At 40.9% G+C, this 17,076-nt stretch overlaps 1 protein-coding gene across 1 annotated transcript in view; it reads right to left on the reverse strand.

Annotated features, from left to right (window-relative positions):
• Positions 1-5,551: 5,551 nt before the first annotated feature.
• LOC115783274 (deleted in malignant brain tumors 1 protein-like) overlaps positions 5,552-17,076 on the reverse strand; it is a 28,792-nt gene continuing 17,267 nt past the window's right edge. The window contains exons 6-9 of the mRNA XM_030734025.1: positions 15,855-16,178; positions 13,876-14,265; positions 12,214-12,376; positions 5,552-5,690 (exon numbers count right to left, since the gene is read on the reverse strand). Coding sequence (XP_030589885.1) covers positions 5,552-5,690; positions 12,214-12,376; positions 13,876-14,265; positions 15,855-16,178 — 1,016 coding nt within the window. The remainder of the gene's footprint in view (positions 5,691-12,213; positions 12,377-13,875; positions 14,266-15,854; positions 16,179-17,076) is intronic.

Consider the following 17,076-nt stretch of genomic DNA (forward strand, 5'->3'; position numbering starts at 1 on the left):
ATTTCAAGCAACCCAGGAAGTCGTACTGAAGGCCACAAATGCAACAGCAACACTTCTTGGACAGAATATTACTCCAACCCTCATAAATAAGTTTGACAACCTCAAGTGCTCAACTGTCCCGTCACTAACCACACTGCTGGATCCAAGATTTAAAGCCATCAGATTTTACACACACACACACACACACAGGAACTTGTCTGTGTTCATGACTGTCAAATATTTATTTTTCTTTCAGCTTCCAACCTTTGGACAAGTTTTGATGGAGATGCTACACTGGCAAGAGCTCACAGGAATCATACATGAGATGCCACAATTGAAGTTCAGAGATGCTTATCTGATCCTCCCTTGCAAAGATCGGAGGATCCTCTGGCCTACTGGAATGAGCACAGAAATGTTTATCCGCATTTGTTCTTGTTGGCTAAACAATATTTATGCGTACCAGCCTCATCCGTTCCTTGTGAATGTGTTTTTTCAAAAGCTGGAGAAATTGTCAGCAAAAAAAAAAGAAATCGCCTGATTCCAAAAACAGTGGAAAAACTCTTTCCTGAATAAAAACCTCTGAATTCCCATCCCCAAATTTCATGACTGAGTTATACAAGCACAACACACCTTCCCTGCACTTACTTTGTTTCCTAAAGCACACCCTCTCTCAATCCCAGATACTAGTCAACGTATGTCTACTGAATCAGCTGAACATATATTGACAGTGTTTCACCACTAGATGTCACTGAAATGAACCTTTGAATGAATGAACCCATGTTCAATACAATTGGAAAAGCGGTTCAATACTGCTTCATTTGAACATCACTAAATATCCCCAAAAGAATTAACACACTTACACAAACAGGATACACCTGACCTAAGCGTCACGTAAACAGTTGCCATAACACAGGTAAATTTCCCTCAAAAACGCTTTCTCCAGAAACCTCAGGTGTGGCCTTCTGCTTGAGCTTAGACAGGTGGAGTGAAAACAACGTCCTACTTCCCACGGAAGTATTTATAGCCTCCCTCCCCCTTCTACTAGGACCTTCACAACCCCAAGAAAGTCCCCGGGAAAACCCACATTGCCCACTAGTGGCCAAAAAAGGGAAGACATCCTCCACCCCATTTTGCCACCCGGCTACATATAAAAACAATTAAATCAAACTTAGTCTGCTACAGAGTTGATGAGTCCACACAAAGGGTTAGTTTGAATAAAATAATTTAACATAGTTTAATGGGCTGAATATATATTTGACTGCCTGAATATTGTCTATAGGAAATCAGTCTGCTGAAGTAACAGCTAAGATTATAAGTTACATTTTAACATGAACTAATCCTGAAGAACCGACATGAGTGATGATTGAAACATTAATTTCACCACTATATGAGCTACCTGGTTATTCTTAGCCTCTCTGAAAGGACTGACAGTGGGCTCTGTCTCCGTGTCGGGGTCTGGGTCTGAGGGATACCCTTCCTCCTGCTGCTCGGGAACAAAGCTTTTTCTTTTTCGTGCTCTTTCACGTCTTTAAAAACAATTACCAGTCACCCCTGTTAACAGCAGCTCTCCCCTTAATGAACTGGGCACTGGATGAAATTGTAGGTTTTTAAATTAGTGGTCAGGAATACAAGCCCCAAGGATCTGTTACATTTATGGGCTCGAACAACATGTTAGAAACATTAAAAGATGTAATAGTGGTGCACAAGTTCTTATCTTTACTGTTAAATAAAGAATCCAAAAGTGAACGTAGACCATTTAAACTTTAAGGCCATCAAGAAGGACTTTCAGAAGGCCTCAAAGAAGTTCTGGCAAATCATCCAGGAAGAGAGAACAGGGCTTAGCACAGGACATGATGAGTCAGGGAGGAGAACCACTGACCTGGACTGAGGATACTGTCAGGTGGTGGAAAGAGCTCTTTGAGGAACTCCTAAACCTGGCCAAAACATCCTCTTTGGTGGAGGCAGAGCGTGACGGCTTTTGGAGAGGACAGAAGTGGTGGTCCAAACGTGAAGTGGCAAACTGTGAGACAGCCTGCTTTGCATGCGTTTGGCAACACCTGCCACATCCAAACCACGTTAGAGGTTATTTTCACCGTCTGTTTTTCAGAGGACGTGAGCTGCCCTGTGATTCAGAAATGTTTGTCTGCGTGAGCTCAGTGCAAAGAAACAGAAGCAACAATGACAAAACAGGTGCTCTGTGTTTCATTTATTTTGTTTCTCATTTGTGTGTTTTTGTGTTCATTTTGTTAGTAAAATAAAATGAGGAGGAAGATGGCCGTGCTGCTCAGCCTCTGCTGAATACAATAGAGGAGCAAAGAAACAGAAGTATAGGCTGTTTTATTTAAATACACTGGTAGTATAAGCTATAATCTCACTTTGAGTCATAGTTCTGTATTACACTTCCTCACTGTTACAGGTGAACTTTATCCATCCATTCACATCCGCTTAGCCTATTCAGGGCCGCAGGGGGGAACACCCTGTACACCCAGCCTGGCACAGGGCCACCACAGAGAGACAGACAACATCCACACGTATGGGCAATTTAAAGTTTCCAATTAACCTACAGTAACCCCAGTAAGTGCATGTCTTTGGACTGTGGGAGGAAACCAGAGTACCCAAGGTACTCTGGTTTCCTTTCTCTGGAAATGGTCCAGTTCAAATTGAACAAAAAAGCAAAATATGACTGTTTAACTGAATCTGTCTTACAGAATCACAGTGTCAACATTAATAGCAACAAACACTCACACTCACAGACAAAAAATAAATTGATTAACTGTGTGAATTAACTTCACCTGTTGTCCACTGAGCAAGCTAAAGGTGCCACTGAGAGCATAACTAAGGATGTAATTCAGCAGGAGAGTACAGAGAAGGCGAAGTGTCTTTGGTGTGTTGGCAGCGCTCGGGTCCACCTGAGGCGTGGAGTACACAACATCAGTTGTGTTAACCCAGGGGGCGCTGTTGATGGCAGGCTTTTGAGAAAAAGTCATTTCAGAGTAACAGAGATCGTTTGAGTCGTCCTTAAACTGAAAGATAAGTGAGATCAAACTTTTCACTCCTAAAATTATTTAACTAAAATTTTATGCTAGTATTAAGGTCCTGGTTTCTGACTTTAGCCTAAAAATCAGACCACAGTTCTACTGACTTTGTTCTGAGGGGAGGTGGGGAGGCTGCAGAGGTCTATGTTTTCAACTCCCTCTGGTTGGGGGCATTTGATGGTGGCGTAAATTGAAATCACTTCAACAGGACGTGAACCGCTCTGTGTGCCCCCCTTTATGATCTCTTCATACAACCGGTTGTCCTGCAGAGGAAGAGCGAGCTGACAGATACAAATCAAACAATACTGAAGCTCATGTGTTTTACATTTCCTACAACTCACTTGTGTGATGTCAGCATACTCATATTCCACAGGAGGCCCTAAAAAAACGTAGGTCAGAAATTAAACCTCTTGTTTTGAGACGTGTTCTAGTAACTAGAACCTTGAGTTTTCCAAGCTAAATCTTCACAAGCTATTAAAAGTAACTGCAACTTAAAAATTGACAGCAGCTCAATAAATTGCTACAAATAGTCACTGTTAAGAGTCATGAATGAACATCTAGTACTGTGGTTAAAATAGGGAAGGATAAACTGATCCGTATATTCATTCCCACTGCAAATTCAAACCTAACTTTTTATGCAAATTTCAAAAACCCATGTTGATCCAGCACATCTGACCAAGCTGTGCTGATGTGTTTCTGTGGTTTTATCGTAAATTTAGATAATGTTATCTTTCTTTCACTTCATTTTTAAATTTTAGTCTCTCTTATTATGTACTTATTTATTTTGATGCTCAGGTGTCTCATGGCACATAAACTCTGCTATGCAGTGACATGTTTTCCAGTGTGTTTGTTGTCCATTTGTCTTTGGTTGATTAATAAGCTGGACTAGAAGATTGCTGCTATTCCTCCTCCTCGGCCTGTGCTTCAGGATTCTGACAGTTAGTATGATTAACCCCTTAACTGGCAGCAAAAAAATCACCTGACAAAAACTACATAACACCCTCTGGTTATTATTGGCTCTGAACAACCCATTTCATAGCCTATTAACTGGCTGCGTCTGGTCCGCCGGCCGAATGAAGTGCATTTATATGGCAGGCTAGACCCGCCCATTTTGACTGACACCTCATTCGGCCAATCATGTTAAGAAATGGGTTTCCCAGAGCCAATAATACTCAGAGGGCGTCACGTAGCGTTGTCAGGTGATTTGGTGCAGCCAGTTACATGATTGGCCGAATGACGTGTCAATAAAAATGGGAGGGTCTAGCCTGCCATATAAAAGGGACTACAAACGGCCCGTCACCGGGCCCTTGCCAGTTAAGGGGTTAAGGGGTGTTGATTCATTTAAACTGGCATATTAATCCTGCTTTAACCAGATTACTGTAAGGCAGAATAAATCAATATGTTGATCAAATATTAAATCATTTATTAGCAGGTACTTAGCAGAGAGTGACAAAATTCTTAATAATTCACATTTAATTGTTTTACTCTTTGGTGGCGTTGAGGATGCTTAAAACATTTTTTGAGAATTTCTGGTTTGTTTTTTGATAGTCTGGGAGTTTGACAAGTCCTCATAAGACCGAGGTCTGTGTGTGTGTTTTTTTTTTGCAGCCTCACCTTTAGAATGGATTTCCTCCTCTTGTAGAAAATCAGGGATGCCGCTGATAAGAGGGTGATCAGTATGACCAGAATCAGAACCACACAAAGCACCAAAAAGCTGCAGTCATAAAAACAAAATGGGCACATGGGTGGAGCACCTTATCAATTAGCAGTTCACTTGCATACATACAGCATAACATTTACCTGACAAACTACTTATCGAGCATGACAGAAACACTTCAAAAACTACTGATGTCTTTTTTTTTTTTTTGCATCATATAATTTAAATGCAGTGGTTACCCTTGAAGGGCCACAATGTTGTGAATTTATACAGATCAAATAAAAAAAAAAAAATTCAACCTCCTCATTCCGATTAAAACATTTTTTATAATCAGATTAGGGACTAAATCTATAACAAGTAGCACTCACAAGATGTGTCTACACTTACAGTAATGTATCTATACTGACACTTCTATAATTTGTAAAACAGACAGAAGAAAATCTGAAAAAAAAAAAAACCCCAGAGAAATGACTAATAAACTTTGGCTCTATATTACACTGGAAATATTAATAAATGGAATAAAATGCACAATGTATCATCATAAAGTATGATAAATCAAAAGGACTGCTAACAGACAAAAATCCATAATTTCAAGGTGCACTATCCTAAAATAACTCTCATACTTCTACTTTACATACATCATTCTTTTTGTACTTAAATCTTTGAATCAGGTTGTGTTGTGTGTCTCTTCATTGTTGTTTCTCTTACTTTTACTACACAAGAAAAAGTGGCTGTGGCTGTGTCATTCATGGTCACATATGCGGTTCTTTGATAAACTTTGATAAACAGATGTTAATTGACCCACAAAAAATCCTCATCTACACGCATCCATACAGTATATAATGTACCTGAAGTTGGTGTCTGAGGCTGCTTTGTGATTTCAGAAGAGACTGATAAAGGTGTGGAGCTTTTTGAAGTGGTTGGTACACTCAGTGATGTACTCATTCTGGTCGTTGTTGCTTTTGGCGTTGTCATTGTTGTTCTTGTTGTCTGTATCGTTATTGCTTTTGCCATTGTTGCTGTGAAACATGAAACAATAAGAATAGCAACAATACAGCTAAAAGAGAGGTCCATTAATATTTAGGTAAACTGGTATGTCTAAACACAGACAAAACACTATAGTTTATGCTAATCGCTCCTTAAATTTCAAACTCAAACTCCACATTTGAATCTGGAAACCATTATCTGTCCAAAAACATTTGTACTGTCCTGAGTCAAACTTTCTCAGCTGTGCAACATTCACATAGAAAATATCAGTGGTTAGGGCCCAGCCTGCCCCTGCACCCCTTCCTATTCCCAGGGTGAGGGTGGGCAGAGTACAACTTGTGTCTGCAACTGTACCTATCTCACGGGTGAGGATGGCCAGGCCCCAGCCTCAGCCCCTGAAATCAGCACTGGGTCCCACTGAGTGGCCCCAGCCATACAGAGAGACTACGCGCCCCACCAAGCGGCCTCTGAAACCTGTGAAGCCAGGGCGAGTCAACCACGGCCTCTGGTATCCAAAGAATTGGCTGCATGTCCTGTCAGGCAGTGCCAGCCCCCTGAGTCTTCTGAGCTGCCTGAACTTTCTTAGTGTTTCTCTGTGTGTGCTGTCTAGTTCATGCCTTTGTTTCTGTCTTCCTTCCCGTTTTACTTTGGCGGTCTTCTGTTGTCTTCCCCATGGTCTTGTGTTCAGGTGTCTTTGTCATCCCTCCTGTGTTAAGTCTGTCATGTAGCTCACATCCTATTGTATTTTGAATCATCCTTTGTCCTGTGTGCTTTATGTTTGATTTTACTTCCTGTCTCGTTAGTGCCTTGTCACCTGTTTCCCCTCCTCTGATTAACCCCTCGTGTATTTATTGTCTGCATTTCCCATTGATCCTTGTCGTGTCGTCGTTTGCTTATCTTTTGTTTTCCCCGCTGTGTGCCTTACCTTCATGTCTATGCTTCATATTCATGTTTAGAGCTCAAGTTTATGGTTATGGCTAAGTTCATGTTATGCTCCAAGTTTATGTTATGTTTATGCCATGTTTTGCTATTAAAGATTTAAGTTCAAATTAAAATGAGTCCTTTGACGGCCACAGCCACAAACCTGACAATAATATTATGTTCTAACGGGAAGATAAAGAACTAGAAAAACAATCATGTTTCAAATCCAAAATCACAAAACTCAAAACCCTGGGTCCAAAACCATGACAGAAGTAACCCTGAGAAAAGAGACGTGACAGAAGCAAGAATTTACTCACTGAGTGTGTGGGAGAGCACTGACGACCAGCAGTTGGTGCTTGTGGCAAAACTGCCCCCTCAATTTTAACTGCACCCTATACACCTCATTCACTCACAAACATTAACACATACACCTATAAGTTGGGGAGGAGGAGGGGTGGATGGGTCATCTCACACCCCGATTTCTTACACCTCGCCCAGGGTAGGGGTCGGGTGGTTCCTTGGGGACCGGGCTGGTGGCGTCCTGGGGTCGCTGTTGGCCCTGGGGTGGTTTCCACTTGCCCCGTCTTCAGAGGGTGGGTAGCTATGGATGAATGTGTGTCTTTGTGTATTTGTCACTGTCTCCGTGAGTATGGGTGGGTGAGTGAATGTGTATGTATGGCATATCTGTGTGTGGGTAAGTATGTATGGGCATGTATGAGTATCTGTGCATAAATGTGTACACGGGTGTGTGGGTGTGTTTGTATGTATGGCTGGACCTGGGTCTGGGCCTTGTGCCTTGCCTCCTGGCCGCTCCTTGCTGGTTGCTGCCTCCCCCCTACCCCCCTGGGATGGGGGTGCCTCAGGGTTCCTGGGTGGGGCTGGATGTTCTGGCGTGGGTGCTGGCCTGCTCCCCTTGGGGGTGCGGTGCGGGGCTGCGTTGGCTTCTTCGGCATGGGGGGGGGGCTCTGTGGAGAGTCGGGCGGTCCTTGGGTGCCGTGGGCCCTGGGGCCCTGCCGCCGGCCAGTGCAGGGGGCTGGCCGCTGGGGGGGGACTGGCTTCTCATCGCCTTGGGTTCCCTGGAGCCCTTGCTCCTCGACTGGGGGGGCTTCGTCTGAGACCACCCTCTCCCGTCTGCTGGGGTAGGTGTGCGGTTGTCTTTGGATTGAGTAGCCACGGGTCTTCCTGGCTCTTGGTGGGCTGCTGGTGGCCTGGGGTTCCGGGGGCTTTCTCTGCCTGCCTCTAGCTTCTGATGGGTGGAGCTGCAGCGTTTTGCCCTCATTGGTAAGTACATTCCATGACACAGACACAAACATGACACAGACACAAACACCCACTCAATCACAACTCAACAAAATTGTTGGTGTGCGTAACATGCTTTGTTAGTTTTGTTTTTCACACACAAATTTATTTTTGCAAGTATTGATAGTATTTTTTATGTTAAAGTGATGAACTATTTGATTAATTGACGTGCTCTTTCCCCCTTTTTTTTTTTTTTTCTATTCTCCTTTTTTTGCTCCCTTTCTCTCTCCCTTTTTCTTTTCTTTATTTTCCTTTTCTTCAGCCTGTCAGCTCTGGCTGTTACATTGTATGTTAAAAATAACTCAGATAAATAAAATAAAGGGTTAAAACATCAACAACAAGAGCCTATTGAGAACTTATAGAGCTCATCTTGAAATAGCAAATATGTTTGGCACAACAACGCATTCAGATCACAGTTCTGCTTGCAAGATCTACCAGACATGACAAGCTTTAAAAAAAAAAAAAAAAAGAATTTACTCACTGAGGAAGATGAAGCAGAGCAAAGTGTGATGGACCTTCATTTCGAGGCTCTGATGGGTTAATGCTGCTTCTTCCTTCTTTATTTGAAAACCAGGAACTTTTTGCTTCTCTTGATGACATGGTCACTCTTTCAAACATATCACACACACAAATACACTCCTCCTCCTTTTGCTTCATTTATTTTTTTTCCTGCTGTGCAGTCATATATTTGTCATTTTGATTCGTATAATTATTTTTCTTCAACTGGTGTTTGAGCTATGATAAATTTTACAAAAACATATAAAAACATCTGTTACTGCACTTCATGTTTACCTTTTTTAGATTTTAGAGGAAGGAATCTGAATTCTCACTGTTCATATGAGGAAATACACTCAAACACTGTGTCACTGTGTTATGAGAGGGTATAATTTTATTCTTTACTGGACTTTACTAGAAGTACTCTACATGAATCACAGTTCAAAATAAACCAAATGTGTCTTCCTCAGTTCATCAATTTTAGTTCCTCTCCCTTTCTCTTCTGATTGGCTGCTGCTCACAAAGAGAATGTTTGAACAAGTGCACCCTGAAAAAACTCACTAGCAATACATCAAAATGTAAAGAGCTAAACACTGACAAAAACTTAGATTGCATCTTTTAAACAGAGCTAAATCTTTCAAATGATTATCTTTAATTTCAAGAATCAAATGATCAAAAGTATCAGAAAACTTCCCACACAACTGCTAAAACTGAACATAAGCTACAACAATGCAAACAGTGTGTGTATGTGTGTGTGTGTGTGTGTGTGTGTGTGTGTTAGAGCGAGAGATTGATGATGTTCCTGATTGGCCAGTGTCACCATTACTGGTCCACACTGGGAAATGACACTAACTTCTTACAGAAAAGTGACCAGGGTGTTCATTCGGGCATCAAACCAACAAACACATTTCTATTAATCTGACTGTATTTATGAAAGTTGGTCACTCTGTGTATGTGAGAGTAGAACAGGTCTGGTTCTGGTCCCTGCTGGCTGGATCAAGGCTCTAGTAATATGAGTCTTCACATGTGGAGGCTGAAGAAAATTTTTCATGGAGAGCAAGCTGTGGAAAAGAAAAAAACACAAACAGTACATTAAATGATGTGGGAAGAAAAGCCAGCACACCTGGAACACAGCTGTTTGCTTTAAACTACATACAGATATCTAATCTTTACTTCATGTAAATGACTGATTAATGTAGATGTAAGTGAAGAGGATTTGAGTGTTGGGTGTACAGTAGAATACATTCTTAATTTTATTTTCTAGTTAATATTTACCTATTTAAATTCAACTTTTTATGAACCAATCACAGTGTGTTTCTTTATAGTGCAGGTGTAAAGAGCTTACAAAATGAAAGCAAACAAATACAGACGAGTCACCTCAGTTTGGTCTGAGTTTCTCCTCCTTTTAAAACCTATAGAAAAGAGAGAAAAGCATGTTTTATACCAGAACTTGAGCTGATTTTTGTGGCATTAGATCTGATGACCCAGAAATAGCAGCCAAACTTTCTTTTTTTTAAAAAATCCTATAAGGCTGGATGATAACTCACCACAGGAGCGCTCTGCTCTCTTTCTGTAGATGAGGACAGCTGATGACAGCAGGACGACCACAGTTACAGCAGCCAGCAGCAGAAAGAAACCTGAATGAGTGGCGAGTGTTTGTTTATATCACACTTAAAATCAGTATGCAATTTTCAATATGCTGCCGTAGTATATGAATAAATATGAAAATTTCCTTTAATAAAGAACAATTACATATTAAAATGGAGTGAAATATTTTAGAATAAAGATAACACAAACTGCTGTGCAGACTAAACTCCCTGAATGAGGAGCCAGAACCTTAATTTCAGCAGTCTCAGAAAAACTGCAACTCCAATCAAGAGCCGATCTAGGGGAGCAATTCCACTTCCCATTATTCCCATTGTACAAAAAATTGCCTCCCATTCAGCTGGAGTGCAGCAGGGGACCCTGATGAGTAAATTGTTATTGTGCATTTATGATGAATCATTTGTTTTTGTGTGACCGAAACAAAATTAAAATGAACTGAACTGAAATTAAAGTAAACTTCTAGAATATTTATTTACACCTGCTTCAAAACAAAAAGCTTTCATTTACAGTACAGAGTGCCTCTGAACTGAAAAAGACTCCTATGACTCAGACACATTACCTTGATAGCACTCATTTACAAACGCTCGTGGGGGTCGTGGGCCGTCTGCCCAGCGCTTTGTGTTTTTGTTCATTGATGTTCTGTTACTGTTTAATTTCTCTAGTTGTGTTTCTTAGTTTGCTTCTGTCTTCGTTTTATTATGGGTTTTGTAGTTTGTATTTTCAGGTCTGTCTTCCTTATTTTAGTTATTAGAGTCATGTTCTTGAACATTGTTTAGTATATTAGAGGCCCAGCTCGCCAGTGTTCCTCATGTCCCCCTCATCAGCCCCTTGTCCCTCGTCTCATGTTGTGTTTGGTTTCTCTGTGTGTTGAATGAATGTGAATCTGGTTCTTTGATGAATATTAATGGGCCTACATGACATTCCCATCTGCAGACATTCATGAATGATGTACCTGTATTTGCAGGTGTATGAACCACATTCGTGCTATCAGAGGAAGTTGAAGGGGTGGAGCTTCCTGAAGTGGAGCTTAAACTCTGTGTTGATGTCATTGCTGCCGGTGTGGAGGTGGATGAAGGAAAAGGATGCAGAATCGAGTTTGGTGTTGAAATGTTTGAAGCTGTGAACAATGAAATAACAAGAATTAAAACTGCTTTCCCAGCCCTCCAACAATAACTTCCTGTTTCGATGCAAAATGCCTGCCACAAAAGACACCATTGAATGAACGCCCACAAATTTCATACTCTACTCAAGGTCCACATTTGAGGTTCATTTAGTCAATCTGTGAGCAGTACACTGAAGTATGTAACATGACGTTTCGTGTTTCGACTAGTTGGTGCTCTATCGATTAATATTGATGTTTACATGTAATCAGGTCAGTGCTTTAAGTTAAAATGAATTTTTGAGTAGATTGGTGTAACTCATACAAATTCTCCAATTTTGTCTTTTATGGCGACACATCAAAATTCCCCATGCCACCAGGTTCCTGCTGGTTTATGGAAAATCACAGTTTTAACAAACAGATAACATCAACTTGTTAAAGCTTTCCTTACCAAATTTTATGCAGCACTTGGCCCAAGACCAACCTGATTCGAGTGGCAAGTAAAAAGTGATTTCCTGTTGCCACTAGGTGGTGCTATGAATATTTAATTATTCCCTTCTTGATGTGTTCAGGCATGGATTGTCAAAAATGAAAAAGGTTGGGACAGTTTGGACAGTGTGCACAGTAAAAAATAAAAATTAAAAAAATCAGAAAAATTCAATAAGAAAAGGGAAAGTTTCTGTTCCATTAAAAAAGAAACAATATTGAGCCTGCCCACTTGTGCTGGTGAGGAATGAACTACTGACTTTCTGGCCAGCAGCTGACGTGCTCTACCCAGTCAGTCAGTTACATTCAGCACCAGTTATTTCAGATTGGTTTACCATCCAGTACTATTTAGACCCAACCCTTCTTAGCATCCAAGCTCAGAGGAGAGCCGCTGCTCCTTGAAAGGAGCCAATTCATGTGGTTCGGGCATCTGAATAGGATGCCTCCTGGGTGAATGCCTGGGGCAGGCCCAGGACACGCTGGAGATATTTTATCATTTGGCTGGCCTGGAAATGCCTCTGTGTTCCCCCAGAGGAGCTGGAGGAAGTAGCTGGCATCCGGCATTCTCTGTTTAGGCTGCTGCCCCCGGAACCCGGCCATGAATAAGTGGAAGAAATTAATAAAATAAAATACAGTACTGTATTTGTTACTGGGCCCTGCCACAGCCCAGCTGTCTACACACCACCTGAGCATTCACCAGGCCCCAGGCATCATCACACACTGTCCCCCACTGCCCACTGTGGAGGATCTCCACCCTGCCAGAGCAGGAGCTGTTACTACTTCCATTAACCAGGCGGAGCTCCTGCCCATCTCCTGTGTTAAAAAGAATTGTAAAAAAACAACAACTAACAATTAACAATAGTGCTGAACTGATACTGAAAGTATTTTTGTTATAAATCGAAAAACTAGATGAAAAAAAAATTCTATTCTTTACAGTGTATTCATAGTTAAGATGCACAAAGACCTGCACAGTACCAAAGAGGCGCCTGAAAGCTGAAGGCTCTCCCTCCCATTCTCCTCTTAAGTATCCTAGGAACCACAAGTAAAACAGCAGTCTGAGAGTGAAGTGCTCTGTTGGGGTGATATGGGACTATGAGGTCTTTGAGATAAGATGGGGCCTGATTATTCAAGACCTTGTAGGTGAGGAGAAGGATTTTAAATTCTATACTAGATTTAACAGGGAGCCAATGAAGAGAGGCCAATATGGGAGAAATCTGCTCTCTCTTTCTAGTCCCTGTCAGTACTCTAGCTGCAGCATTTTGGATCAGCTGAAAGCTTTTCAGGGAGCTTTTAGGACAGCCTGATAATAATGAATTACAATAGTCCAGCCTAGAAGTAATAATTGCATGAATGAGCTTTTTATCATCAGTCTGAGACAAGATGTTTCTCATTTTAAAAATATTGCACAAATGCAAAAAAACCCAGTCCTACATATTTGTTTAACATGTGCATTGATTTATGAATTAGAACATTACATGTAAATTTGAAATTTCTACTTTACCAAATACCACCTGCTAAACTGTCTCCTGCATACCTTAGAAAAGGATCTCTCATCTGTCTCCATCTCAGAGTAAAATTCTTGCACATTAACATTTTCTTCTCTGAAAAATACAGACACTGCACCTTTAGCTAGCAGACAGACAGCGTGTCAAACTGCACAGAAACAGTTTGTTTGATATTTTCTGAGCTGTTTGAAACGTTGATTTGAAATTAACTTCCTCTTCAACACACAATTTTACTGCATCTGAATTATGACTGCATCTCAGAGATGAGATGGAAAGAAAGGATGTGCAGAAGAGATCAGGTGGTGACTAAACTGCTAAACTGTCTCTGTGGCGTCACCTAAAAGGAACATCAAACTGCATGCCATGAAAACTAAACCCTTATGACTCTATTTTATATTAAACTAAACTATTAGATTTAACTACTCATTAGCTGGAGGAGGCGGGTAACTGCAGCCCACTTTAATGCCAGGTTCTTACCATATTTGAGATGGAAAACGTCAACCTGTCTATGTTTAAGTGCTTTCTATGGAACATTCATGCATACAGTCACTCTGATGAACACACTGGGAGCAACTGAGGGTTCAATATCTTGCCCAAAGATACTTGGTGTGCAGAAATATGGAATATATTATAAGCCGTGATGAAAAGAAAGTATTAAATGTGAAAAAGCCTGTGGGATAGAAATTGTAGCGTAGTGCAAATATATTTCTATAATAGTTGGTGAGCACAAACCTCTCAGTTAAACATTATATCATGGACAGACAGTAACACAGGGGGACCTCAGTGTCTGCAGCTGCTCAAATTTACCTTCACAGATCACACCGGCGTCTTCATTGTGGCCACAGTTGTGAGTTCCAAACCCTAAGTGGCGACACTCAGAGAGCTCTGATTCATGGCCTGTGCATGTGGTTTCATCCATCCAGATGGGTCCTGTGCCCCGTCCAAATTGTGCATGTGTTACTGCTGAGAGGGGCCTGCCACAGCCCAGCTGTCTACACACCACATGAGCATCCGCCAGGCCCCAAGAATCATCACACACTGTCCCCCACTGCCCACTGTGGAAGATCTCCACCCTGCCAGAGCAGGAGCTGTTACTACTTCCATTAACCAGGCGGAGCTCCCCTTCAGCTGCTGTGCTGTTGTCCACTGCTGGTGAAGCAGTGACATTAGCCTGAATGGGTGGTGAGGTCTGTGAGCCTGAAGCAGGTATAGAAGAAAGAAATCCAATGTTTGTTTACAGTTCAAAAAAAAGAAATACAAATGAAAAATTAATAACAGTTCAGCAGTGATGGTAAACCATTCTTCTTATAAACAACTGAATTTAAGAACAAAATGAATAAAGCTGTTACAGTATATTTATATTTATAGTGTAACAAATTCAAGCCAAATTTGAGATTTTACATTTGAGATATAACAGTTTCACGTGTTATGATGAAACACAGACATTTCCTGTGGCAGCAACAAGAACTCATGAAAAACACTGAAATTAAGTATCGACAGAATCTTTAGATTAAATTAATCAAAGAACTTCCTGATTTAATTAAATCCTAATTCAATTAAATCTTTAGCAGGAGTTTGTTAAAGCATAATGACTGAAAATGGCACTAGCAACATATTTGCATATTAAATTCAAAATGGTGGACTTCCTGTTGGCTTTAGGATATGACCCCATGCTGCTTTTTTGTATGTTCTTAGCTAACACACGATGCCTCCAAATGTCATGGCTGTAGGTAAAAAGCAGTACTGGGGCTACTTCACTGAAATATTTTAGGAGACACTACAGTCATAAAACCTTTTGCCAAGTTTGGTGACTTTTCAAACTTTCCCGGCCTCTCAACAATAACTTCCTGTTTTGTGGCCTTTTGCCTGCCACCAGGAAACACCATCAAATGAACACCCAGTATTTTCACACTCAGGAAAAATCAAGGTCTGAAGGTTCTTCTGAGCACATTTCGAGGTACATGTAGTACACTTGTGAGAAGGATTACACTGAAGTACATTACATGACATGTCCTGCTCAGACTAGGTGGCGCTCTGACTATTGATGAATATTGATGTTTACATGTATTCAGGTCAGTACTCTTATCAAACGTGACCTTTTGAGTAGATTGGATCATTTGTATTTGAGTTACAGCAATTTCGTCTTTCATGGTGACACATCAAAATTCCTCATGCCACCAGGGTCCAGCTGGTTTATGAAAAATCAGTTTTAACAAATGTATAACATCAACTTGTTAAGGCTTTCCTAACCAAATGTTATACAGCACTTGGCAACCTGCTTCGAGTGGTACATGAACGTGTAAAATGTTATTTCCTGTTGTCACTAGATGATGTGTTCAGGCATGGATTCTTATCAAAAATGAAAATTTTGGGACAGTTTGGATAGTGTACCTATGAATTATATCAAGGTGGCAAAGAAATTCTTGTATGCCACAGATAATAGACATATATTTATTTTCATTTAGTATATAAATCTCACCAGTCCTGACCTGTGACCAAACGTTCATGAGTTTTTGATCATGTTAAAGTTCTCAAATAGATGATTCATTTGTCTGAATAATAAGAGTAAATGGAGCAGCTACAACAGGGTCGTTGCACTCAGTGCTCAGGCCTTAAGAATCTGGACTATATTTCACATAATTTATGAATAAAGAAAATTTGAAAACCTGTAGCTGAAACACTGTAGTGTAAATCAAATATATATTATATAATTGTATAAGAAACATTACACCGTGGATACAGAGTAAAACAGGGGGACCTCAGTGTCTGCAGCTGCTCAAATTTACCATCACAGATCACACCGGCATCTTCACTGTGGCCACAGTTGTGAGATCCAAACCCTAAGTGGCGACACTCAGAGAGCTTTGATTCACGGCCTGTGCATGCGACCTGGTCCATCCAGATGGGTCCTGTGCCCCGTCCAAATTGTGCATGTGTTACTGCTGAGTGGGCCCTGCCACAGCCCAGCTGTCTACACACCACCTGAGCATTCACCAGGCCCCAGGCATCATCACACACTGTCCCCCACTGCCCACTGTGGAGGATCTCCACCCTGCCAGAGCAGGAGCTGTTACTACTTCCATTAACCAGGCGGAGCTCCTGCCCATCTCCTGTGTTAAAAAGAATTGTAAAAAAACAACAACTAACAATTAACAATAGTGCTGAACTGATACTGAAAGTATTTTTGTTATAAATCGAAAAACTAGATGAAAAAAAAATTCTATTCTTTACAGTGTATTCATAGTTAAGATGCACAAAGACCTGCACAGTACCAAAGAGGCGCCTGAAAGCTGAAGGCTCTGCCTCCCATTCTCCTCTTAAGTATCCTAGGAACCACAAGTAAAACAGCAGTCTGAGAGTGAAGTGCTCTGTTGGGGTGATATGGGACTATGAGGTCTTTGAGATAAGATGGGGCCTGATTATTCAAGACCTTGTAGGTGAGGAGAAGGATTTTAAATTCTATACTAGATTTAACAGGGAGCCAATGAAGAGAGGCCAATATGGGAGAAATCTGCTCTCTCTTTCTAGTCCCTGTCAGTACTCTAGCTGCAGCATTTTGGATCAGCTGAAAGCTTTTCAGGGAGCTTTTAGGACAGCCTGATAATAATGAATTACAATAGTCCAGCCTAGAAGTAATAATTGCATGAATGAGCTTTTTATCATCAGTCTGAGACAAGATGTTTCTCATTTTAAAAATATTGCACAAATGCAAAAAAACCCCAGTCCTACATATTTGTTTAATATGTGCATTGATTTATGAATTAGAACATTACATGTAAATTTGAAATTTCTACTTTACCAAATACCACCTGCTAAACTGTCTCCTGCATACCTTAGAAAAGGATCTCTCATCTGTCTCCATCTCAGAGTAAAATTCTTGCACATTAACATTTTCTTCTCTGAAAAATACAGACACTGCACCTTTAGCTAGCAGACAGACAGCGTGTCAAACTGCACAGAAACAGTTTGTTTGATATTTTCTGAGCTGTTTGAAACGTTGATTTGAAA

This window comes from Archocentrus centrarchus, chromosome 7, assembly GCF_007364275.1.
Source record: "Archocentrus centrarchus isolate MPI-CPG fArcCen1 chromosome 7, fArcCen1, whole genome shotgun sequence".
Taxonomy (NCBI): domain Eukaryota; kingdom Metazoa; phylum Chordata; class Actinopteri; order Cichliformes; family Cichlidae; genus Archocentrus; species Archocentrus centrarchus.